Genomic DNA, 27976 nt, shown 5'->3' on the forward strand with positions numbered 1-27976 from the left:
GACCCGTTCTGCTTGCCTGTTGGTCTGAGGATGATACCCGGACGAGAGACTCACCGTGGCCCCCAGTTCCCGGCAGAAGCTCCTCTAGACTTGCGAGGAGAACTGGGGACCGCGATCGGAGACGATGTCTGTTGGAATCCCATGCAGCCGGACGACGTGGTGGACCAGGAGGTCCGCTGTCTCCTGGGCAGTCGGGAGCTTCGGGAGGGCCACGAAGTGGGCCGCCTTGGAGAATCGGTCCACTATCGTGAGGATGGGGGTGTTGCCCTGGGACGGCGGGAGGCCCGTGACAAAATCCAGGCCGATGTGGGACCAGGGGCGATGAGGCACAGGCAGCGGCTGGAGCAGTCCCGATGCCCTGCGGTGGTCAGCCTTGCCCCTGGCGCAGGTGGTGCAGGCCTGGATATAATCCTGGACGTCGGCCTCCAGGGACGCCCACCAGAAGCGCTGCCGGACAACTGCCATGGTTCTACGCACCCCTGGATGACAGGAGAACTTGGAGCCATGACAGAAGTCCAGGACTGCAGCCCTGGCCTCTGGTGGGACGTAAAGTTTGTTCTTCGGCCCAGTTCTGGGATCCGGGCTCCATGCCAGGGCCTCCCGGACGGTTTTCTCTACGTCCCAGGTGAGGGTGGCCACGATAGCGGATTCCGGGATGATGGGTTCCGGTGGATCCGACAACTCCGTTTTGACTTCGTCTTCATGCACCCGGGACAAGGCATCCGATCTCTGGTTTTTGGTCCCGGGGCGGTAGGTGATCCGGAAGTCAAAACGGCCGAAGAACAGTGACCAGCGGGCTTGCCTGGGGTTCAGCCACTTGGCGGTCCTGATATACTCCAGGTTCCGGTGGTCAGTGAAAACCGTGAATGGCACGGACGTTCCCTCCAACAGATGTCTCCACTCTTCAAGAGCCTCTTTAACCGCAAGGAGTTCTCGATTGCCGACGTCATAGTTCCGTTCGGCCGGGGTCAACCTGCGGGAAAAATAGGCACACGGGTGAAGGACCTTATCGGCCTCTCCGCTCTGGGATAGCACGGCTCCTATCCCTGAGTCCGAGGCGTCCACTTCAACCACAAACTGGTGACTAGGATCGGGCTGCACCAGAACAGGTGCAGACGAGAAGCGCCGTTTCAACTCCTTGAACGCGGCATCGCACCGATCCGACCAGGTGAAGGGGACTTTTGGAGAGGTCAGGGCTGTCAGGGGGCTAACTACCTGACTGTAGCCCTTAATGAACCTCCTGTAGAAATTTGCAAAGCCGAGGAACTGTTGCAGCTTCATATGGCTGGTGGGTTGGGGCCAGTCTCTCACCGCCGCAACCTTGGCCGGATCAGGAGCGACGGAGTTGGGGGAGATGATAAACCCCAGGAAGGACAAAGAGGTGCGGTGAAACTCACACTTCTCGCCCTTCACAAACAGCCGGTTCTCCAACAACCGCTGCAGGACCTGACGTACATGCCGGACATGAGTCTCAGGATCCGGAGAAAAGACGAGTATATCGTCTAGATATACGAAGACGAATCGGTGCAGGAAATCCCGCAAGACATCATTAACTAATGCTTGGAACGTCGCGGGGGCGTTTGTAAGGCCGAACGGCATGACCAGGTACTCAAAGTGACCTAATGGGGTGTTAAATGCCGTCTTCCACTCGTCTCCCTTCCGGATCCCAACCAGGTGATACGCATTTCTAAGATCTAGCTTAGTGAATATCTGGGCTCCATGCAGGGGCGTGAACACTGAATCCAACAAGGGCAACGGGTATCGATTACGAACCGTGATTTCGTTCAGCCCCCTATAATCAATGCATGGACGAGTCCGCCGTCTTTTTTACCCACAAAAAAGAAACCTGCACCCATCGGGGAGGTGGAATTCCGGATCAACCCGGCGGCCAAAGAGTCCCGGATGTAGGTCTCCATTGATTCGCGCTCAGGTCGTGAGAGGTTGTACAGCCTGCTGGACGGGAACTCAACGCCTGGAACCAAATCAATGGCACAATCGTACAGACGGTGGGGGGGAAGGGTGAGCGCCAGATCCTTACTGAACACATCCACAAGGTCATGGTACTCCACCGGCACCATCCCAAGATTGGGCGGGACTCTGACCTCCTCCTTAGCCTGGGAACCGGGAGGAACCGAGGAACCTAAACATACCCGATGGCAGGTCTCGCTCCACTGAACCACTACCCCGGACGGCCAATCGATCCGGGGATTGTGTTTTAACATCCAAGGGAACCCGAGAATCACACGGGAGGTGGCAGGAGTCACAAAAAACTCGATCTCCTCCCGGTGGTTCCCTGACACCACCAGAGTTACTGGTGGTGTCTTATGTGTGATTAGAGGGAGTAGGGAGCCATCTAGTGCCCGCACCTGCACAGGTGAGGTAAGCGCCACCAGAGGGAGCCCTGCCTCCCTGGCCCATCTGCTGTCTAGCAGATTCCCTTCAGAGCCCGTGTCCACCAGTGCTGGGGCCTGCAGGGTTAAATCCTCATAAAGGATTGTAACTGGGAGTCGTGTGGCAATATGGGTATGTCCCACGTGAATGTCTTGGCCCACCCCTAGCCCAGTTTCTAGGGGCGGGCGTTGGTGTTTAACCGCTCGGGGCAGTCCCTCACTTGATGCTCTATTGAGCCACAAACAAAGCACGCTCCGCGGACCAGCCTCCTCTGTCTATCTGGTGGCCTAAATGTGGCCCTGCTCGTGTCCATAGCTTCATCAGCAGGGGGAGCTGTAACCACACGGAGCGTAGAGGCCGTGGAGCGTGGGGAGGGCGGAACTCGGTCGGAACCGGAAGGGAGAGGGACGGCGCGTGCCCGGCCACGCCCTTCGTCTCGTTCCCGACGGCGTTCTTCTAACCGATTGTCTAATTGTATAACGAGATCAATAAGCCCGTCTAAATCCCGCGGTTCGTCCTTGGCCACCAGGTGCTCCTTCAGGACCAACGACAGTCCGTTTACGAAGGCGGCACGGAGGGCAGTGCTATTCCAGCCGGACCTCGCAGCCGCGATGTGGAAGTCGACTGCATAAGCAGCTGCGCTCCGGCGCCCCTGTCTCATTGAAGCGGTCTCTCCTCTATTTGGGTGATCGAACACTGTTCTGAACTCCCTCACAAACCCATCATATGTCAGAAGGAGCCATGAATTTTGCTCCCAGAGCACTGTAGCCCAAGCGCGTGCCTCACCGCGAAGCAGATTAATCACATAAGCTATCTTACTAGCATCAGTCGCGTACATGACGGGACGTTATGCGAAGACGAGCGAACACTGCATAAGAAAGTCCGCGCACGTCTCCACACAACCCCCGTACGGCTCTGGAGGGCTTATGTATGCTTCAGGGGAAGGTGGGAGGGGTCGTTGAACGACCTGTGGAACGTCACTGTTGTGCACAGGATCGACAGGAGGGGGAGCCGCAGCAGCGCCCTGAGGGCGCGCTTCCACCTGCGCGGTGAGAGCCTCCACCCTGCGGTTAAGGAGGACGTTCTACTCGGTCATTAGATCCAACCGAGCCGTAAAAGCGGTGAGGATTCGCTGCAACTCACCGATCATTCCTCCTGCAGACGCCTGTGCGCCCTGCTCTTCCATTGGCCGTTCAACAGCCGGTTGACGCCCCTCGGGGTCCATGACGTTGGCCGAGATATCCTGTTGTGAAAGTGTAGGAACACGGACCCACAACAGGGGGCGCAAATGAACGGACAATGGAGGAAGTCAAATAACAACACTTTACTGTTGTGAATAAGCACAACAAACACAACAGATTACAAAAATAGACAAAGAAGTCAATTCACAAAATGTGTCACGTGGGCAGGCTCGAAGATAAGAGACGTCTGTCCAAAGCAGAACCGGAACCACACGATTTCCTCCGCCACCGAACCCCAGGAATACTGGAGCCGCCAAGTCCCGAACTCCCAGGTGGCCACTGCCTCCGCGTGTCAGATCTGGTACTGCTGGCGAGGAACAAAAACAGTTAAATGTGGGTGCGTTTGCACCCAGCAACACGTATGGCGGGAAAACCACCTCCACCTCTCGTCGGAAGAATGTCTGCTATTCAACGCACAAAAGTAACAAAGTGTTAATGTCAAAAAGACAACACAGTCGGCTGAGTACTGTACCTCCTAGGTAGAGCGATATCTCGGCAAAGAGGTGGAGATGTCGTCTTGCTGATATACCACTGCTGATCAGATGATTGGTGACAGCTGTCGTAGGTGATAAGTGACAGCTGTCACCCCGGCTGCTCCTGTGAGGCGGCAGCGCCCTCTGGTGCCTGGAGCCCGCACTCCAGGCAAGGCGCCCTCTGGTGGTGGTGGGCCAGCAGTACCTCCTCTTCAGCGGCCCACACAACAACTGGTCTATGTTTTCCAAAATAAATGGTCTATGCTGTGGGTCCAAATCAATGACATGCAATAGGAAAGAGTTTGTTTAGAATAGAGAATCAAAGAACTTACCTCAGTATAATCTATCAAACATACTGATCCTTGACCCCCCATAGCCAAATGTGAAAATGGTATCTGCTTTGTTGTTCTTGTCTGTCAGATCCACATGGTTTCTGGGAGATTCCCCTTGGTAACAGAATGTAAACAAAACCACATAACTCCAGTCTCACTTTTGCATCATAACAATGAGGGGTTTTCCCATAATGGATTCTGAACTGTTTGGCTTTAAATCTGCTCGATAAAAAGGCTAATTCTGCCAAAGATATGTGAAATTATTTGCTATACCCTTGATGAATTATTCTATATGTATCATTTCTTCTGTTTGTCAACAAATTTGTCATGTAGAAAGTGTAAAAAAGGAGAAATTCTTTGAGGCTTCAAGTGTCTGACATTTTCTAGTCCAGTATGTTGACTGTCAATGGGAGTGAATAAGCAGCCTTATTCAATTTTGAGCTGCTTGGAGTGTGTAACAGCTGAGATACCTGTGGCAGCACAAACCTTAACAGGTTCATACAATCATAAAAGACTCATATGCCTCAATTTGGAAGGAATAAATGATTAAATCTGTTGATCTGGTATGTGAATTGTTGAACGTTCTCTGTGTACACATTGTATATGTGCCTGTACCATGGTGGGGTGAGTTTCTCCTCCAAGAATTCCTCTATCTTGTTTACATCAACTTTGAGCTCCCCGTTAAAGATCACAAAAGGTGGGTTGGTTCCTGGAGCGAGCTCCTGCAGGTCAGCTGGCTTCCTAATGTAAAAACACATAATACGCGTGTTGAGTAGCAAATCAGAGCACAATCAAATTGCAATTTTCCACTTCATCCATTCGGTAAAACTTATTTTATCCTACTGTGGCAGACATGGCTGTCTTTAAAAAGCAACTTTTGTGTAATCCATTAATATGGAACATGCAGATTGCAAAAACTATGATGTGATTGAGGAAATCTGAGCTCAGATTCAGATTCAGCACCCCCAGAATGACCCTAAATCAGTTCTTAAAGTCCATATATATATATATATTCATATAAAGATCTGGAAATCCACCCAAATGTAACAGAGTATAAACATTTCAAAGGTGAACGTTTTTGATTGAAGACAGAAAACACATTGATCTTCTTTGTTCTTTAGCAAAAGTTCATCAGAATATGATCCAGGACTATGGGGTTGCAAAAACTTTGTATTCCTAATACATGCCCTTAAAATACATGTAAAGACTGCAAACAACAACGTACAAACAGACTGGAGACCTGAATTACTGTGTGTGTGTGTGTGTGTGTGTGTGTGTGTGTGTGTGTGTGTGTGTGTGTGTGTGTGTGTGTGTGTGTGTGTGTGTGCGTGTGCGTGTGCGTGTGCGTGTGCGTGTGCGTGTGCGTGTGCGTGTGCGTGTGTGTGTGTGCGTGCGTGCGTGCGTGCGTGCGTGCGTGTGCACAGCATCACATACTGTATTACCTTTTGAGGTCGACAGTGGTCACATTGAAGATGACTCCTTTAAGCCACAGGATCATAAACAGTCTCTGAGAGAATGGACAGTTTCCAATGCTCTCACCATCACTACCCGCCTACACACACACACACACACAAAGAATCAAACATGAAAATGTAGCTAGTACATCCTAAGAAATGGTACTGGTAATTAGCTACCGAAAAAGTCAAAACCTGTTGATAGTTTGGTTCATGGATGTAGTGTGCACTCCTAAAATACATGCAGTGTAAACAGTCATGTCAGAAAAAGCCGGGTTTTTTTGTATTTTTTTTGCCACTTGAGTGACAGTAAAAGACAAGACATTTTGGCTTTACCCTGAGCTCCATACTGGTATTATCATGAGTGCAAAGTTATGAAGTGTTGTCACACTCCACTCAGATCTATTATACGACAAAAGAACAATGGACAACTAAAACACAAGAGTGAGTAATATGAAGAAAACTGTTCTGATAGACAAGCAAACAGAAGCAAACAAAACATCACGTGCAAATGGCTGTCTGAAAGATACGGCAGAGCGACTTCAGCCACCGACACTGCTGGTGCTTTCAGGCAGCTGAGCAGAAAAGTGGTGCAAATGAGACCATTGTTTTCAGCTGTAAGTGGCAGCGTCAGGAGTATGTGCCAAAGATGATGTTAAAAATGAACATTCTGCTTCACAGAAGAAGCAGCACTGGAAGTGTACAACATGCTCTGTTATGTGCAGATGCAGGTTGAGGAGCGGACCTGCGTCTGACTGAACCCAGCGCTAAATAACCAGAAAGCGGTTCCAAAAACAAAACAATTTTATTTTTCTCCTGTGCAATAATTGGTGTACAACATAAATGTGTGGTTGTCTGGCGAGGTGAAGGACGGTGCGCTCTCCAGCGCCCAAATGGATCAAAGCTCGGCGCTTCTGGACCCAGACTCACCGCCGAACACCCCCCAGGTGGATACGACAAACTGACTCTGTGAAGGATGGAAAAGGTGAGGTAAGTCAACAGCTACAACAAATATCCTTCAGAGGCACACACTATCAGCAACACATTCAGGTCTGAATTTAAGCTTTATGTAAATCAATCAATCAATCAATCAACTTTTTTCTTGTATAGCGCCAACGCCACGGCAGTGAGAAGCGAGCTGCACAATTCTCATCAATGTTCAAATATACTGCGTAACAAAATACCAAATTACTGTTAACACTTATTCAGACAATCATCACCTCTGATGTGTGCTGACAGCATGTGTCCCTCACCCGTCCTCCTTCACAGGCACAATGTGTCAAACCCAGGCGCGGTCCTCAGCGTCTCACAAACGAACGTCACAAGGTCGAGTTCCCGGCAATTCTGCTCGAATCACTCATGGCTTAAATGCAGAATGCCATCTCATTATCTGCTTCAGCTGAAAGTCTTTAAGTTTGCACATGAGCATCATCCACAGGTGCTGCAAATCATGCTGATGAGGGTGAAGGACTCTTCTGCCAGCACCTTCTCCACAGACAAAAACCAGTTTGCATACCACCTGGAGAGCAAAGAAAAGAAAACAACACCAAAATGTCCAGCCACACCCCCCAACACACAACATGCTCAGTGTTAGTGTGGCCGATGGAGAGAATGAGACCGTGTTCACAGCATTCTGAGACCATCCCACATAAAAATGTCTTGTTCAAACCAGATCAGTTCTGATCACATCAGACAGCAGAAGGGATTCCAGTGAACAGACTCATTACAGAACTGCGACGAAAGGGCAAAGGCTGCGATATGCACAGAGACAAGCTGCTACTTAGAATATCAAACTCTCATCTCAAGGAAAGACTGCTACATGAAAATAATGATCATGACACAGAGCCGTAGAAATATGCAGAATGACAGATGTAGCCAAAACACACATGGGCAATGCTGACCGCGCATGTTGCTCACGGTACTCCAGTAGATGCCACAAAGAAAATAGCAGGGCAAAGACAATCAAGAACAAGAGCAGTAAGAAACCACCAACAAACCGTACCAATGCCCTGCCTATGGAGCAGTATGTCACAAATGTGGGAACAGCAACCGTTTTTCCAAAGTATGCTGTACAGCCGGTGTCGCCGACCGAAAGGCCCTCCCCTAAAAATCAGTCCACCCTGCCTTCACTGTGCATGCGTCATTTCGGAGTGTCAGCAGCAATTCACTGATTATCACTTTGTTTCTGCTTAAAACTGCACACCAGTCATCATCTATCATCTGTCTTAGCTAACCCTAACCCTAACGTTAGCGTCTGACGTGCTGCTGCGCCTTTGTCATTTCGGAGCATCAGTAACGAAAGCTTAAAACAGCCTCGTTTCTGCTTAAAACAGCCTGCTTTCTGCTTAAAGCTGACTTTAGAATGATTTAAGAGGTTTTACTTTGTCATCTAATGGTTAATAATCACATTATTCTCTTTGATCGCTTTGGGTGTAGAGAGTCAGACTCAGAGTCAGTCTCAGATACAGGCATAGTGAAGGCAGGGCCAACCAATTTATAGAGGGGACCGTTTGGTCAGCAACACCGGCAACAACAGCAGCAAACGGAGAACAAAGACAGTAAAATCACTGCGAGTGAAGGGGATTCCAAATACAACAGAACAGTCGTGAGAGCAGAAGTGAGTGTAGCACACCGAAGGACAAAGGACAGCTTGTAAGTAAGTAAGCCCCTTCGGCTGCTCCCTTGTTTGCACTCGGGGTCACCACAGCAAATCCAAGGTGGATCTGCATGTTGAATTGGCACAGGTTTTATGGCGGATGCCCTTCCTGACACAACTCCACATTACATGGAGAAATGTGGCAGGGGTGGGATTTGAACCCGGAGCCTTCGGAACTGAAACCAAGTGCATCAACTACTTGGCCACCACCCCTGCCGTAAAAATACAACACAATTCTAAAATACCCTCTGCCGTATGAGCATTGTGTTCTATATAATTTGCACTTGTTTAAGTAATTATTAGGTTTCAAAAACTGAGTTTGCAGGTTGAAACCAGATCAGCTCTTCTCTGATTGGCTATTGTCTGCATGATGTGATCCCAAACAACTGAGAAGGCCAAAGCGACCAATGTGAGTGTCAAAGGAGACAAAATCCAGTTCAAAGTCAAAACCTTGACATACATGAGGCACATCATCACAACAGAGCCACAGAAACCTGATGATGCAAAGGTGAAAGTAATCTGCCACCAGAGGACAAACAAGGTCTGCAACGACTGCACGGAATGTACTGAGCACAGTACATACCAAACAAAGCTACTACACTGAAGGACGCAATGTAGAGGTAGAGTCCACATTCCAGCATTGCACTGAAGAGTGTGAAGGCTACTGTCACACAAAGTATCCACAAGTGTTGAATTTACATGACAAAAAGTAATCTAGAATATTAAGTCTGTCTTTGCCAGACATGGGATCCCCAAAGAGTTTGAGACTGACAATGTCCCATTCATGAGCTATGTAGATGAGATGAATAATGTGCCACATCATGGGAGTTCAAGCTCACACACTGAAGCCCAGGACATCCACAGTCAAATGGACCTGCTGAAAGGACAATAAAATCTAAAAACATGCACAACAAAAAAGGACTACAAACAGGTCGAGACGCTCCTCTGGTGCTGCTCTCACTGAGAAACACACCAGTGACAGGCCTAAAAAGGGTCACCTGGACACATGTCGATGGGAAGAGTTCTGTGGAGTTCACTCCCAGGTTCCAGTACTGTGATGCCGGTGTCAACCCCAAGGCACGTGCAGAGCAGGCAATAAGATCTGCCGTCTCATCAGCAGGGCCACAACAACCAAAACACACAACCACAGCTAGCACCAGGTTTCACCGGAAACATGCAGACAAGGCATGGACGGGAGCCTGCTGCAGTGCTGTACAACAGAGAAGAACAACTGTCCTGCACTGTGCAGGTACCTGCAGACAAGGCATTCAGAGGGAACACCTTCTGTGACACCTAGGTCAACTGACACACCAACGCAGAATCCTCCCTTGAGTGCAGGCGACTCTCGAACCAGACCAGAGGCAGGTGAGTGGTCAGATGCTCTACCAGATACACAGACTCCATCGTGTACATTTAACTGAAAAGACTTGCTGAGCTCAACCCTTTTATCTTCAAAAAATAAATAAATAAACAAAATAAAAAAACAAGGACAATCTGGGAGCATGTGCTGGTGTTGAGTGTTGCACATCCACAACACCACAAAACCTCCTCAGGACCTGGATGGCAAAATAACCTGAAAACATGAATCTGCTGCAAATCATGAATTATCCATAAACCATCAATGAAAATTTACACAAAATGTGAATATCCACGAAGCGTTAATAATTTTGTTGCAAACTGTCAATAAAATATCCCACAAAACGTGAACGCGGGTCTCGCAAAACATAAGTCGCAAAACATGATATATATTTTCTTTCACTTTAATTTGTTTAAGGATTTCAGTTTGTGGATCAATTACTTCAGGAAATTTTGATCACAAACCGTATATCCGCAAAAAAAAAAAAAAAAAAGAATGAGGGGGTGGTCACTACAGTGAGGCAGGGAGGCGAGCCCAAAGCAGGCTGTCACTTCTGGTGTCAAGCGTCCTACCCCGTGGGGCGTGACCCACTCTGGGGACAGCGGCAGGTGGGGAGTCTGATACACCTGTCAAATGCAGGTGTCCTTTAAGCTCAGGGAGGACAGAAACCTCCCACAGAGCAGAAGGGCAAAAGCTCGCATAATCTTGATTTTCTGTATGAATACAGACCGTGAAAGTGGGGCCTCACGATCCTTCTGACTTTTTGGGTTTTAAGCAGGAGTTGTCAGAAAAGTTACCACAGGGATGTCGACTCTTCCTATCATTGTGAAGCACAATTCACCAAGTGTTGGATTGTTCACCCACTAATACAGAACATGAAATGCAATTCATTGTGCCAATCTTGCGTTGTCCCGCTGGATGCCACACTATATAAAATAATCATTTCGTAGCCAATGACTCATTTGCTCTCAGAACTTGGCTGATAAAACCATTCTCTCTTCTCATCATATTTGTGTGCATCTGTGGTGGAGAACACATTTGGAATCTTGTCTCAAAGGTAATTATTTATAATATTTATATAGTAGTGGACTGGTAAAACATCTCTTCATAATGTCAATTTCAAATTCAGATGCGCTGCACGCAATGACACAGTGTTTTCAAAAAGGTTGCGCAATGTTCACGACTCGTTCACGAAATGAATGTGTGTCAGAAGTTTTGAACATTTCAAAATTTTCTTTGTGCACTGGCACACAGCCGCGCACAGCTGATGCACAGTTTATAACAGTTTATGATGAGTTTACATTACATGCATTGGCACGCAATCTGGCGTGCCAATGCATGCCATCCCGCACTGGGCAGGACAGTATTCCCCCCCCGTGGCCCGCATTCCGCATAAGTCTGGTAACCCAGTTATGCTTCGCGCCCTTGGCACTCACTGCCATGCCTGGGTGTCTCACATTGGTAAATTCAAATGTTGGCAGGTATGCCGCACTCTTTTTACAAGTCACATGATATTTTGGAAGCTTTGATATTTATTGTGTATTTACTGATCACTTATTTGTCATGCACAGCACTGTGCCTTCATTTTCTTTAAGCTGAACCAAATGTTTGTAGTTACGTATTTAACCATACAACATTAACCATACTTAAATCATCACTCATTTATGTTTGAGCCACATTGACATCACTTAAGCAGTGCAGGGTAGAGAAATTCACAACACTTACCTTGACAAACAATTCAATCTTAGGGAGGCCCAGTTTTTTAACTGTGTCATCATACCAGTCCATGGTGACCAACATTAACATTTCAAATGTGACTGAAATTATGCCTGGAAGCTCAGCTTTGCACAAATGTACCAGAGTTCTTCTTCTTCTTCTTCTTTTAAGCATAAAAACAAATAAACTGCGAAAGCGAACATTGGCTTTGTTTTTATTAAGGACAAATTTCCAAACAAATAAATAAATAAAAATGTGTATTCTAGTCAGCAGCTCCGATGTCTTCAAGAAAAGCCTCTGGAACTGCCTATTTGTCAGTCTGACTCCACCTCTTGTTTCTTTCTCTTTTTTTCTATTTCATTGCTTCCCCACACACAGATACTCTTTGTCCATGTAAATATTAACAATAGTCTGGTGAAAGTATATATGTGTGTATCAGAAAAATGTACAGAAAATGTCGATGTACGATGTATTGTGTGGCTGTGCACAACTCGAAAGCTCTTGATCTGGTGTACTTTTTAAAGTCATTTTATACATGTAAGGATGTCATCACGGCTCAGTCCTGCTGTAAAATTTGTCACGTCTTGATATGGATCATGCGTTTTCAATAATTATTTAAAGCTGTACAGCCTCTGGGTTTTTTAAGATTTAGATTATAAAAATTATTTTCTTTAGCACCACTATATTTTTATTCCGTTGCATTTTAAAAATGATTCATAATATAATATTGCCAATATGACTGGACCTGGCTTTGGACCTGGACTTGGTCTTGAGAGTTCAATGCTTTGGTGTTCTCAAGAAAATTCAAGGCACATTGAATTGTTCTTATTTTAAGTGCAATATAGGCACCTAATCAATTTGTACATTATGAAATACTACTTCTACTACTGGAAACAACTGTTTCTTGACGTTATTTTAATTATATGTAATGTTTTGGATACAAACGTCCGTGGTCATTTTTGTGTGAATGTCTTTTGTGATCTATTTTGTTTCTCTTTTGTTTCTCTCTCTCTTTCTTTCTTTCTTAAATTATGTATGCCTTGACCAAGACTTTCCTAAACTTCCCTGGGCCTTGAGTGGCCAAAGCCTTGGCCTGGGACTTGGGGGACAGAACCTTGGCCTAGATATTGAGGGGTCAATGTATTGGTCACCTGACCACAGTTGACAATATAGAGCTGTGCACTTCTTTCCCTCTACAGTGGATGATTACACATAATTTTTTGGGGGGGCGCCAGCCAAAAACAAGGCTCATGTACAGTATTGCTATAGCATAAACAGGCCTTCAGGCCTTCTCCAAGATCTGTGGGACTGAGGTTTGGACCTACATTCCAAAATAGCATGACATACTGACTTTTATGTAAGGACATTTTTAATTCTATCTTTGACTATATAAATTCTGACCAAAATTTTTAAAAGAAGAAGATGAAGAAAAAGGTACACTCTCCCTATTTCTGTGTAACAAAGTCCACAGTGTACATTTGTGTAACCTACATTTTCTCTGTGCCTCAGTGGATGTAAACTCACAGCCATTGGTATGGGACTTCTTGCAGATAGCGACCAAAACATAGCAATACCACCTATTCTTGAGGCAGTGTCGCCAAAGTTCAAGCGAGATGGAACCGGGAAACAAAAGGGCACAAAGAAGAGCATTAAAAAAGTAAGTCCCTTTGGCTGCCCCCTTGTTTTCGCTACAGCAGATCCAAAGTGGATCTGCATGTTGATTTGGCACAAGTTCTACGCCCAGTGCCCTTCCTGATGCAACTCCACATTACATGGAGAAATGCGGCAGGGGTGAGGTTTGAACCGGGAACCTGCCGCACTGAAACCAAGCGCACTAACCACTTGGTCACCACAACCACAGAATATTTTGATGATGGTACCACTAAAATTCTGTTATGGAGTGTTTCAAAGCTGCATGGTCAACCATGCCAATGCGTGTGCATATTCTTTTATTTCTTTTGTAGTAGAGACAAGTTTCTTTTGTCATAAACTTTCAAGAGGGTAGGCAGTGTCATCTCATGACATTTTTTCTTGACCCTTGGAGCCCTAATGATGCTCACCTACATCTTGGTCAACTTTTCACCATATGTCTATAGATCATATCTTTAGACAGTGTTCTAGACAAATATATGTCTCACATTCAGAAACCTAAGATTGGTCTGAACATTTTGATATGTAACACAAATAAGTAGATGCATGACAGCTAAAAGACTAATTGCAACAAATTGGATTGACACAGATCAAATCAAATCAAAATCAATTTATTTTCATTTATATAGCGCCAAATCACAACTAAGTTGCCTTAATGTGCTTCACACAAGTAAGGTCTAACCTTACCAACCCCCAGAGCAAGCAGACAGGTGACAGTGGTAAGGAAAAAATACCTGTGATGATTTGAGGAAGAAACCTCAAGCAGACCAGACTCAAAGGGGTGACCCTCTGCTTGGGCCATGCTAATGACACAATTTACAGAAAAATTCACAAAACGAAAATGCAGGAAATGTTGCCAGTGTGCAGGACAGGAGGGTTCCAGAAACAGAAAACAAACACCACACCCATCTCTGGATGGAGCCACACCTTAAACAGAGAGAAAAAAACAGAATCAGGCATCAGAAAGACAACAAATAGAGTATAATTTGTAAGCATTATTCAACAAGAAAACAAAGTAAATACTAAGGTGATCGCTGGCCACTAGCCCTAAGCTTCACTAAAAGACCCAGAATTTAGATAAAATTGAGGCTGTGGCCCACGCCGTTCCCTAATAAAATGAATTAAAGGAGAAAAAGCATAGTAACATGCTATGCCAGTATGTTAGCCATATGAAAGGGAAATTAAGTGCGTCTTAAGTCTGGACTTGAAAGTCTCTACAGAATCTGACTGTTTTATTGATGCAGGGAGATCATTCCACAGAACAGGGGCATGATAAAGGAAAGCTCTATGACCTGCAGACTTTTTATTCACCCTAGGGACACAAAGTGGTCCTGCACCCTGAGAACACAACATTGTCAATACCTTAAAAAGTACCTTAAAATTAGATTTTCTTCAGGTCTGGTCAAATCAAGAAAATACCCTGAGGCCTCTTAATATGCTTGTATGTGGTGGTTAAACTGTTTGAAATGCACAGATAGATTTATGTACCTAAATGGATTATAAATGGGCCCTTACACTCACCCCACTAAACCTCATTTCTATTTAGGTCAAAACACCAACACAACCTGCATTGTCTCCATCCTTTACTGGATGCAGACTAGTGACCATCTGTATGGGAGGTGGCAGTAGAGTCCACATCACAGCAAGCTTGCAAGATTGATCAATCCTAGACTAGAACATTTATTGATGTTGAAAAGCTAGGTGTACTCACTGCACAGCACATGCTGGTTACCGTTAAACCCCTCAAACCTCATTCCCGTATGAGGTATCGTAACAATATAATCACCTTGTGCCTCTCCCACACCCAACATGAATTCAAAACCCGTGTATGACAGGCGAATGCCCAAACAACGTGGCTAAACCCAAGGGTTCCAGCATTTGTTGCAAGAACATATGTTATTGTTGGGGTATGAGGTTTGCTCAGTGCACAACACCTGCTGGTTGCTGTTACATTTGTTCTTGGTAGTAGTGAAGCCACCAGGAGTTCCCCTTCCATCATATTTAATTTCCTCTGTTTTGGGGCTCCTTTATAAAATGATTTCTATAAACATATTATTCTGACCAAAGACCAGAATTTGTGTGAAAATCTGAAGCAGAAAACAGAGTTTCTTCATATTTCAGATATGTGGGTGGCAACAGAATCTCTGTTCTTCCTCCCCCCCCCCCCCCCCCCCCACACACACACACACACACTGTAACCATTGTCATTGTTACAGCAGCGATGGAAAGAGCTTTTCACCCACAGCAGCTGCTTTCTGAAGTCATTTTTATTACACATTGAAGTTGTCACTAAATGAAACAATATATAACATTTCAGAACCCCGTTATCTTTTAGATGCCAGCAATTACTTAGAAGCCAAAGCCACTCGAGATGACCAAATAGAGTGTTTGTTTGTTTTTACAATTTTGTGAAGAAACCTAAGTAGTTGATAAAGAGTGAAAGAACCTGGTCCAAACAGAACAGGCACGTTTTAAAAACTGGACACATGACAGCTAAAAGACTGATATCAACATGTTGAAATGATGCATCAACTGAAAGAATGAGAGACTGCTTCTTCAAAGATTTTTTAAAATTATATCCTTGGAAGGAGCCATGTCTAACCTCTCTGACATTTATAATTAAGAACAGCAAATGTAGAAGGACATAATGGACCTTGGTTACTAAATATCCATCTTCCCCAGATTCCTCACACACACTCACATATTGTGTCTGGGTCTATTTTCTTTTGCTGTATATAAATATTTGCATTAATTTGCGAATAAAGCAAAACAATTTTTTAAAGTCTCCCCTTATCATGACAGCCCAGTGCAGTCATACCTGGTTGAAGGCTTGCCCCAATGCTGGGCCATGCCATGCTATAGAAAACTAAATCTAAGTGGGGAAGTCTTGCTTTGAGAGCCTATTTCACAGAGTTACTGTGGATTACACAGCTGATGCTATCCTGAGAATAGGAAGCATTCTTGCCAGGGCTGCTTCAGCATTGATCTAACACTGGCACCACCTGGTATAAATTGATCATTCCTGCAAGCCCTGGCCCAGGGTTGTTGGACACTGGCATCCCCTGGCCCAGGGCCTGCCAGTGTCCAACAACCTTGTGCCAAGCTTGTGCTAAAGGTTATGTGTGCTAGTTAGTTGATACCTGTCAGGCCTATTGAGGCTTTTCAGGTTTCAAATCCCACAAAACCTCGGAGAGGTCGCTGCGCTGTGAGATCTCAGTAACATTGAGAACTGCATTGAGACGCTCTGATCACGATTCACTTTAACCGCTGCATACGGACAACACAATTAACATCGCAACATAAAACTATTTTTATATTGTGCCTAAAACTCTTGTGAATATATTCTCTGGGTTTTTAGATGTTGTTATCGCATTTATTTTATGTAAACATGCGAGAATCACAGGCTGTCTCTCCGTTATTTACAATGGGAGCTACTGTGAGCTACGCTCGCTTCCTGATCATGTCGTTCTGGGGGAAAGTGAAGTTTGCTCTTTAACGTCTTGATTATTGTTCTTTACAACACTGTTTGTCCTCTTTGTTCCAGACTAATATATATAATATGTCTGAAATTCGGTTTGCGCTTATTAAATTCCACGCATGGATTTTTTGTTATAATTGTTTTAGCAAGTTTTCAGGGTATCATGCAGCAGTCTCTTATTAACGTGATAAAAAGCATAAAAAAATGGCATTTTTGTAGTATAATATTCATTTACAATTGTCATTGTCTTCCTAGAGCTGGCCGCCCATCTAAACTGAGTGATGAGTGGAGAAGGACCTTAGTCAGACAGGTGACCAAGAACCCGATGGTCACTCTGTCAGAGCACCAGCATTCCTCTGTGGAGAGAGGAGAACCTTCCAGAAGGACAACCATCTCTGCAGCAATCCACCACTCAGGCCTGCATGGTAGAGTGGACAGACAAAACCCACTCCTTAGTAAAAGGCACATGGCAGCCACCTGGAGTTTACCAAAAGGCACCTGAAGAACTCTCAGATGATGGGAAACAAAATTCTCTGGTCTGATGAAACAAGGATTGAAGTCATTGGTCTTAATGTCAGGTGTCATGTTTGGAGAAAACCTGACACCATCCCTACAGTGAAGCATGGTGGTGGCAGCATCATGCTGTGGGGAAGTTTTTCAGTGGTAAGAACTGGGAGACTAGTCAGGACTGAGAGAAAGATGAATATAGCAATGCACAGCAACATCCTGGATGAAAACCTGATCCAGAGCACTCTTGACCTCAGACTGGGGAAATGGTTCACCTTTCAGCATGACAATGTCCAAGCACACAGCCAAGATATCAAAGGAGTGGCTTCAGGACAACTCTGTGAATGTCCTTGAGTGGCCCAGCCAGAGCCCAGACCTGAATCTAATTGAATATCTCTGGAGAGATCTGAAAATGGCTGTTCACCGACACTCCACGTCTGACCTGATGGAGCTTGAGAGGTGCTGCAAAGAGGAATGGGCAAAACTGCCCAAAAATAGGTGCACCAAGCTTGTGGCATCATATTCAAGAAAACTTGAGGTTGTAAATGCTGCCAAAGGTGCATCAACATGCAGGTTAGATGAATTGGAAACAAGTATTTAGCAAAGGCTGTGAATACTTATGTACATGTGATTTCTTAGGAGCTTATTTTTAATGAATTTGCAAATATACGAGGTCTCTTAGATAATAAACCGACCCTTTTATTTTATTTTTAACTATATGGATTTGAATGACGTGCGATTACGCCAATCATGCTTGAACCCTCGTGTGCATGCGTGAGTTTTTTCATGCGTGTCGGTGACGTCATTTCCCTGTAGGCAGACCTTGAGTGAGATGTGGTCCCACCCTCTCGGCTGAATTGCTTTGTTTCACACGCTGCTCAAGACGGCGTGCGTTGCTTTATCAAAATTTTTTCTGGACCTGTGAGGAATATCCGAGTGGACACTATTCGAGAAATTAAGCTGGTTTTCGGTGAAAAGTTTAACGGCTGATGAGAGATTATGGGGTGTTTCTGTCGGTGTAAGGACTTCCCACGGAGCAGGACGTCCTGCAGCGCTTCCAGGCGCCGTCGTCGGCCTGTTTCATGCTGAAAACATCCTAATTTAAGGATTAATTCACCCAGGACGTCGTGAGAGAACAGAGAAGATTCAGAAGAGGCCAGCATGAGGACTTTATGCGGACATTCCACTGTTTAAGGACATTTTTTAATGAAAGACGTGCGCGCAAATTCGCTGAGTCGTTTCCGTGGCGACTCGGCAAATCTGTGTGCGCGGCGACAGGAAAAACACCTCCGTGTTGAAAACTATTTGTAAAATTCAGGCGGCTTTTGATGGCTTTCAATAAGTGAGTAACTGAGAAATTGTTTAACAGCTTGGGCATGTTCCAACTTGCCTGTTAAGGTTTCCAACGGAGGTGTTTTTCCTGTCGCGACCCCCCACGGTCGGGTGCGGCCCGACATGCAACTCTGCCCGCATGTTCTTTCATTACAAAATGTCCGTTAACAATGGAATGTCCGAATAAACTCCTCATGCCGACTTCTTCTGAAAGTTCTCTGTTCTCTGACGACTTACTGGGTCAACAGAGCCTGAAATGTGGAACTTTTCAACTTGAAACGGCGAGACGCTGCCACCTCGAAGCGCATGGGCTGTCCTTAAAGCGACACTACCAGACCAAAATCTCTCATCAGCTGTTAAAATTTTTACCGAAAACCAGCTGAATTTATCGAATGGTGTCCACTCAGTTGTGCCTTACAGTTTTGAAAAAAATTTGATCAAACAAAGCAGCAGTCTCTGAGCCATTCCTAAACAATGAAAAAAACGACAAGAGGGTGGGCCACTCCTCACTCAAAGACTGCCCACAGGCGAATGACGTAACCGACAGGCGTGAAAAAACTCTCGCATGCCCACGAGGGTTCAAGCATGTCTGATGTAATCACACGTGATTCAAATCCATATGGTTTTTGAAAAAAATAATAAGGTCGGACACTTTTCTAATAGACCTCGTATATATAAAAAAGCTTTTATATTGTCATTATGGGGTGTTGTGTGTAGAAATTTGAAGTTGAAAAATTAATTTTCTCCATTTTGGGATCAGGCTGAAATATAACAAAATGTGGAATAAGTGAAGCGCTGTGAATACTTTCCAGATGCACCGTATTACAAGATATGTAGAAATTTCAGTGAACCACTGAATCCTTTGATTCTGGAATATTGGCTTTAATGAAATGTTAGGAGAGTGTTCCATGTTTGTTTCCTGTCTGTGAAGATGGTGAAACACTGTAAAGCATTGAGTGTGAAATGAGTACATGTTGCTTCCTGCACTGCTGAGCTCTCTACACCAAACAGCTTATCAGCTTACAGAGCGAGAAGGCGGCATTAACTCTGCATGCTACCAGCAGCCAAATAATACTGTTCCACTTGTCACTTATCTCACACAACTCATTCCTGAAGAACACACAACACAACGACATGGCACACACATTCTGTGCATTTGTACAGTGCTTTTAAGTGTTATCATGATGATCTAACTAAGTTTACCAGTGTTGTTGTGACAGTCTAGGTGCTGGAAAGGTGAAATCTGTAGTTTTCTTATAATGTCAGAATATTTGAAGTTCGAAATCATAGTTTTTCATAGCATGTATTTTAACACACTGTCTCACACTGAAGGAATGGTGTCAGTCAACTGGACCCTTGAATGTCTTATGTGCCACTGAATCCTGTGATACAAGCTGTTCAGTAACCTTTTCCTGACCTCACGCTGTGCAACCAACATTCCTACACAAAGAAACTATTGTTAAAGTATGAATTCCTGCGGAGAATGAGTTTATGTGTTTATGCTTTCAGATATTAGTGCATATTTTGTTGATGTTAAACTACTTTCTGAACATTCAGCATGCGTTCATTCCTCTCCTCACTGAGGAATGTACTGCAAAATGAACTTCTTACAAAGATTTGTTAAATGCACATCCACAAAGTACCAATAAAACTAGATTACAACTGACCAAATGTGTGTCCTCTTAAACAATGCATATGATAATTCTGTTTTGTCCCTATGTGACTAAAATACATGAAACTTCAGGATATTAATGTCATAACTAGCGTGTTGCCCGTGGGGATCCACGGGCTATAGATTGGGTAGTGTTAATAAAATAGGTAGCTGACATTTTTCAAGGGTGGTAATAAATTAAGCAAAGCTTCTACAATGAGCTGAAATGGTGTGTGAGTCCAGAATGTTTTTAGAATCTCAGACTCAACAGTTTTTAGAGAACCCAACCCTTTTACACTCACTCATCACACATTTTCAACTGCTTTTCCGGTTGCGGGGGCAACAGCTCCAGCAGGGGACCCCAGACTTCTCTTTCCCATGCCACATTGACCACCTCTGACTGGGGGATCCCGAGGTGTTCCCAGGCCAGTGTGGAGATATAATCGCTCCACCTAGTCCTGGGTCTTCCCTGGGGTCTCCTCCCAGATGGACATGCCTGGAACACCTCCCTTGGGAGGCGCCCAGGAGTAATCCTTACCAAATGCCCGAACCACCTGAGCTGGCTCCTTTCAACGCGAAGGAGCAGTGGCTCTACTCAGAGCTCCCCACGGATGACCGAACTTCTCAACCTATCTCTAAGGGAGACACCAGCCACCCTCCAGAGGAAGCCCATTTTGGCCGCTTGTACCCGCGATCTAGTTCTTTTGGTCATGACCCAACACTCATGACCATAGGTGAGAGTAGGAACGAAGACTGACCACTAGATCGAGAGCTTCACCTTTTGGGTCAGCTCCCTTTTCGTCACAACAGTACGGTACAGTGAATGCAATACCGCCCCTGCTGCGCCGATTCTCCGGCCAATCTCACGCTCCATCGTCCCGTCGCTCGTGAACAAGACCCCGAGGTACTTGAACTCATTCACTTGGGGCAAGGCCGTATTCCCTACACAGAGTAGGCAATCCATCAGTTTCCTGCTGAGAACCATGGCCTCAGATTTAGAGGTGCTGATCCTCATCCCAGCCGCTTCACACTCAGCTGCGAACTGATCCAGTGAGTGTTGGAGGTCACCGGCCAATGAAGCCAAGCGGACCACATCATCTGCAAAAAGCAGTGATGAGACCCTGAGCCCACCAAACTAGAAACCCTCCTCCCCTCGATTACTCCTCGATATCCTGTCCATGAATATCACAAACAGGACTGGTGAAAAGGCGCAGCCCTGGCGGAGGCTAAACTCCACCAAAAATGAGTCTGACTTACTGCCGAGCACCCGAACACAGCTCTTGCTTTGCGAGTACAGAGATTGGATGGCCCTGAGAAGGGACCCTCTCACTCCATACTCCCGCAGCACCTCCCACAGTATCTCCCAGGGTACCTGATCATACACCTTCTCCAAGTCCACAAAACACATGTAGACTGGGTGGGCATACTCCCAGGCACCCTCCAGAATCCTTGTGAGAGTAAAGAGCTGGTCGGTTGTTCCATGACCAGGACGGAACCCGCATTGTTCCTCTTCAATCCGAGGTTCGACTATCGGCCGAACCCTCCTTTCCAGCACCCTGAAGTAGACTTTACCAGGGAGGCTGAGTAGTGTGATGCCCCTGTAGTTGGCACACATTCTCTGGTCCCCCTTTTTAAATATGGGGACCACCACCCCAGTTTGCCACTCCTTAGGCACTGTCCCAGACCTCAACGCAGTGTTGAAGAGATGTCTCATCCACGACAAGCCCTCCACACCCAGAGCCTTCAGCATTTCTGGACGGATCTCATCAACCCCCCGGGCCTTGCCACTGTGGAGTTGTTTAACTACCTCAGTGACTTCCACCAGGGAAATTGATGAAAATCCTCCATCAGCTTCGAGCTCTGCCCCTACTATAGAGGCCGCACAAGTCTGATGCAGGAGTTCCTCAAAGTGTTCCCTTTTATTTCCTGTTAATTATGTAATTTTTATGTTAATTTACTGTTTTAATGTATTTATAAATGGTTTAGGTTCTTGTTATCATATACACACTATTATTGTTTTCATTATTAACAGCATTATTATTTTATTATATTTTATTTTTACTTCTATAATAGAAATGTGTTTTCACTTTCTTGTGTCATCTGTGTATTTTTAATGGATTTACAATTATATTATGCACTTACATTTAACTTACTAAATAAAATCACACACGCACGCACTCACACTTTTAATATAAAGATGATTTACCACCCCCTACTGGAATAGTGTGTTAGTCCAGAATGTAATTAACAATTTTAGCTAATATCCGTAGCTTCTCCAAAAATATTAGTCCTATCAATGTTCCGTTTTGGGGCCGTTCATCCTTGAGCCAAAATACATAAGCATACCAAATGGCAAATGTCAGCTGTTCCCAGTCACAAGCATGCAGAGCTTTTTTCTACATTCTGCATTCTGCATTCTGCTGCAAGCAGGGGCTTTTCATTTTTACACCTGCACAAACAGAGACAGTGGTGGAAGACCTCAAAAGCAATATTCTTCTCACTCGTGGTAACGACAACATGACAGGAAACTTAACTAAACTGACTAAACCAACTGAACTACAAAAACACAATAAATCAGCAACACTAACAACACTGTTAAACTAACATGAACTACAGTAACAACATTTAAAACCCCAAAACCCTGAACTCCCATGGTGCATTGCAGCAAAATGTCCTATTGTTTACTGAATAGCTAAAATTGCTCATTTCTCTAAAAATATTAGCCCTATCAACTTTCCGTTTTCGCAGCATTCATCCAAAAACACATAAACATACCAAACAGGAAATGCCAGCTGTCCCCAGTCGCATGCAGAGCTTCTTGTTTTTCTGCAAGCAGGTGTTTTTAATTTTTACACAATATTTTTTAAATAAACAATAAATGAATAACAGTAACAACGTTAAACAAACACAATAAATCAATAACACTAACAACACTGTTAAACTAACATGAACCACAATAACAACATTTTAAACCCCAAAACCTAGATCTCCCATGGTGCATTGCAGCACAGCGCTTACTGTTTATTATGGAATGGCTGAATGGATCCTTGCCACTTGATTCATGCTTTGTATGTCATGTGACATGGATTATTCATCCCATTTATGTTGCATTGCATTTAGTGTGCAAATTTAGTTCCATACGATTTTTTACCATTGCACGCTGCGACCAACGCCCATGCACACCGTGCATGTACACACTAGTGAGGGTGGCATTTAGCTAAACATGGCAGAGTTTGTTTTGCTAATGGACAATGGTTTGAAGGAGCTAATGGGCGGTGCTAATTCTTCAAACACAAAAAACAAATCCATTATGTCATAAGCCATCTGGAGGCATGAAGAGGTGTTAGGATAAAGTTAGGGTGAAAAGATGGACAAATTTCTGATGCAATGTTTCACTGTAATGAGGAAAGCAGACCAAAGTCTGTACACGAAGTCAGTGCACAGCATCACAGACTACATCGTCAGAACTGTTTTTTGCAAGTTGACTGAGAACAATTTTAGACTCCTATTTAAAGGTTGGGCTGTTGACGTCAAAGCACCAGTGAAGAACACCAAAAGTCCCTTTTCTGTTGTTTATAAATTAATAAAATATCAAATGGCAAACATCTATTTTAGCTGTTATATGAAACAAACAATGAATGTTTTTTTTCATTCTTTCAATTGTTTCAATTTTCATTCTTTTTGTTGAATAGCACGTTCCATTTTTGACCTCATGAAATATTTGTACCATTTAACTCATAAACATTAATTATTTGTATAGTATATAATGGCTGAGTGGATCATTGTCATTTGATTGGTGCTTTGTATGTCACATGGCATGGATTAATTCATCCCATTTGTGTTGCATTGCATTTAGAGTGCAGTTTGGTTCCATTTAGAGTGCAAATTTGGTTCCATACGTTTGGTACATTGCACTGTGCACACACACACACACACACACACACACACACACACACACACACACATGCACGTGCTCATGCTCGCACATGCGCACACTTGCTTACGCACTGCAAGCGCACCCAGACAGGCGTGAGCACGCACACACAAAACAAATCCACTGCGCTGTCTGGAGGCTGTCAGCAGGAAGAAAGAATGAAAAGCTGGACTAATTTCTGACGTGTTTTTTTTTCACTGCACTGAGGATGTACACCGTCCTTTTTTTGGTAGTACACGCAATCACAAGCACTGACCTGCTTGCGTGTGTGTGCACGCGTGTGCGGGGGACAACAAGCTATCTGATGCTGCTAATTCTTGTAATACACACAGAAAATCCACTCCGCTGTCAGCCGTCCGGATGCATGAAAAGCTTTTCAGTTGAAACGCTGACATGATTTTTGGCTGGACTGAGGAACCACACAAAGTCTTTTTTTATGGAAGTCCAAAGTCAGTGCACAGCATCTGGACTACACATCACAATTTGGACTTTAGCAGCAGTGGAACACCAAAATATAAGTCCCTTTTCTGCTGTTTATAAATTAATAAACTATCAAATGACAAGGATCTATTTTAGCCGTTATATAAAACAAATAATGAATGTTTTACATTCTTTCAATGGTATGAATATTTAATTCGGTGAAAGTTGGAACATACCATTCAACTCAGCTTTACAGCATACCACTGAACTCATAAACATTCATTATTTGTATGTTATTGATGCATGGGGATGTGTGTATACTCTGTGTGTGTCCGTGTGTGCATTGTTCATTACCTTAACGTAAAGTGAGATTTGGTAGTTTTCTTCTTCAGGTAATGTGTTGCTGTGTGAAGAAGACAAAAGGCTGTCTGCCCTCCTGTGGGAGAGCAGTTTCACCTCCTCACGCTGCTCTCCTATTTCCTCCCACTGGGGAACATATGAATGACCATCCTCCACCAGCACCACTCGCTTTTTCTTCACCTGGTCATCCCTCTTTTTTGGCAGTGAGTTATCTTTGATAACTGACTTGAGCTCCGTTATCCAGTCGTCCTTCCTTGGTGGACTTTTATGCTCTGTTGCTGCTTTATGTTGTCCCCACTCTTTTCTTCCCCTCTCAGACTGACAGAAGTCCTTTTTTACAGATTTCAGGTCTTTTTTCCAGTTTTTCATTTCTATGACCCTCTCATCCTCTGGTTGATCTTGTTTAATACAGTTGTCATCATTCGTCCTTGGTGGTGGCACGCTTGCTATCACCCGGCCTTCTTTCCTAAGCAACTGTGACCCAGACCAGGACATGTCATTCTTGGTTTCTTGCTTTGCTTTCACTCTTTCATTTGTGTCCATCTCCATTTCTGAGGTTTCTTCCTTCCACTTCTTGTCAGCCAGGTCTAGAATATCTCCATCCTTTGTCATGGCTACAGTATCTTCACAAGCAGCTGTAATGGTGGCAAATGTCACCTTTTCCACTTCTGTCCTGTTACTTTCCTCTGTTTCCTCAAACTCATCATCTAAAACACTTACAGGTTCATACATCTCTCCCTCCTTGGCTTCCTCCTTTGCTGCTGTATCCTTCCTTTCTTGTAAAAAAATGTTTTTCATTAGCTCTTCTCCCAACTTGTCTCCAAAATGTGCCCCTGCTCCTTTGAGGAGCTGAGTGGGACATTCTTGAAGACTATCTTCCCCCTCTGCTGTTGACCCCAGCTCCTTTGATGTTGCCTCTTCATCTGACATTTCAACTTTAAATTCATGCTGGATTGTCAAGACCTCTTCGGTCTGGGCGAGATCTACATCTCGCTGGGACTTGAACTGTAACTCCTCTACACATTGTAGCTTTGACTCTCGAGGCTCAAACATCACCACGGTCTCAAACTGGACTTTTGTTTCCTCTCGTATTTGTAGATCTCTTCTTTCTCTCTGGTTGTGCTCATCCTTTAACTCTTCAACACCATTATCACTTCTCACCCATTCTTCTTCTCTCATTTCTTCCCTATCCATCATTTCTGGTGCATTAAACCCAAACTCTTTTTGCTCCTTCTGACTAACCTCTCCAGTCTTTTCTTCACAAGGCCCATCTTCTGTCTGCAGCTGTTGTTTTATAATATTGGGAATATATTCCAAATCCAGCTGCTCTGTCTTCAGGTGTGTTTCGCCATCTTTTTCAAGAAGATCACAAATGGACTTCAGATCTTGCGTGGCTTCCTCGGATGGTTCACTCTCAGACACTGCTTCTTCGCTGTCCTTCTGTTGGTGCTCTGTTTCACTGTTTCTGCATTCAGCTTCTTCCATGTGAGATTCTGAGCTGTCCCACTTATCAGTGTTTTCCACATCTCGCGTACCAGTGTCTGATTGGTTCTTCAAACTGTCCACTGCCTCTGTCACCATGACTGTGTTCATCATGACAACACTGTCATTGCTGAATGGTGTTGGGTTGATATTCGCTTGACTATAAGGTGGTTCGTTTGTTGCTGTAGCATTATCTCTTTCTGCCACCTCACCATAATTAACTGGAATAGCTTTTGTTTTGTCTGTGCCGTTTGCAGATAACTGTGCATTGTAGTTGTCATTGCCAGTTTCTGAGACTTTGTTTAACCCCTCATCGTCCTCATCAGTTTTTGCTTCCTCACTCTCTTGCACCTCTGGTTCAGCATTCTGTGTACTATGTGTAATCTGTACTGATCCTGGAACATCAGGTAGACTTTCTTTTGACCCAACATTAACTTTGTCTTTTTCATCTGTCTCACTTTGTTCAGCTGTATTTCTGTGGTCTTCTCCTACATTTACTTCTTGCTCACCCTTTCCCACCAACCTTCCACTCTTCCCTTCCCATTGTCTAATTTCACCATTTGGCAACAAACCAACTTGGATAAATCGCACTACTTCCAGTTCCTCCAAGTTTACATATTCTACTTCAGGTTGCCCCTCTCCTCCCTCAGCCATCATCAAATCATCCTCTCCTACCTCCTCTGCCATTTCCACTTCCTCATCCTGATCTTCTCCCTCATCTGCCTCTCTTCCTCTTTGGATATCCAAATCAGAATAAAAACCTACTGGGTTATGGACAGTGGTGCCAGTTGACTGGTCATGGACAGAACAGGAGCTCGACTGATCCATTGCGAAATTATGGTGCTCAGCAAGACTCAAAGTGTGCAGGGTCAGTCCACTATTCCAGAAAGGTCTGAGAATGAATTGTACTGTTGTAAAGTATGCAGACTCAATAATGTATTGGATTTCCTTGTCCAAGAAATTCCAAGACCAATAAGGTATCACACAGTAATTTCAAATATTTCCAAAAATAATTTCAAATGGATGTTAGAGTTTTTGTAATAGTCCAAGAGGAAGCGGTATAAATGAAATTGTAGAACAAAATCAAGATGTACAAGCGCTGATGTCTGGTGGGGAAAAAAAAAAAAATCCTGTTATGTCCAAAATTGATAAATGAGGCCTCAGATCGGTCCAGCACTCCAGAATGTGCAATGATGGATCAAAGCTGTTGTGGCGTGCAGATCAGCTTCAGAAAGTTCCAAATTTCCTGGAGTGTTGAGAAAGTATGGATTCTTGTAATCCCAAAGTCTTCAAAACCCTTTACAAAATATATTATTGACTTTTTTATCTGCTTGTAGATATGAGGGGTTAAACCCTGTGCAGATTCCGAAGCACAATTCCACGTTCCACATCAATAAATGAGATCACGCGCTCGCTCTCTCTCTCTCTCTCGGATTAAATGGAGGTTGATCACCACATGACCAAGAGCTTAATCTTGATGCCACCCAGGGACTAGCACAATTAGAACTTATGTTGAAATACTTCACACACATGGTACAAGCA

At 44.5% G+C, this 27976-nt stretch overlaps 1 protein-coding gene across 1 annotated transcript in view; it reads right to left on the bottom strand.

Moving 5' to 3' along the window:
* LOC117512526 overlaps positions 1-27303 on the bottom strand; it is a 70589-nt gene extending 43286 nt beyond the window's left edge. The window contains exons 1-3 of the mRNA XM_034172670.1: positions 24947-27303; positions 5880-5989; positions 5053-5178 (exon numbers count right to left, since the gene is read on the bottom strand). Coding sequence (XP_034028561.1) covers positions 5053-5178; positions 5880-5989; positions 24947-27262 — 2552 coding nt within the window. The 5' untranslated portion in view covers positions 27263-27303. The remainder of the gene's footprint in view (positions 1-5052; positions 5179-5879; positions 5990-24946) is intronic.
* Positions 27304-27976: the final 673 nt, after the last annotated feature.

This window comes from Thalassophryne amazonica, chromosome 1 (genome assembly GCF_902500255.1).
Source record: "Thalassophryne amazonica chromosome 1, fThaAma1.1, whole genome shotgun sequence".
Classification (NCBI taxonomy): Eukaryota; Metazoa; Chordata; class Actinopteri; order Batrachoidiformes; family Batrachoididae; genus Thalassophryne; species Thalassophryne amazonica.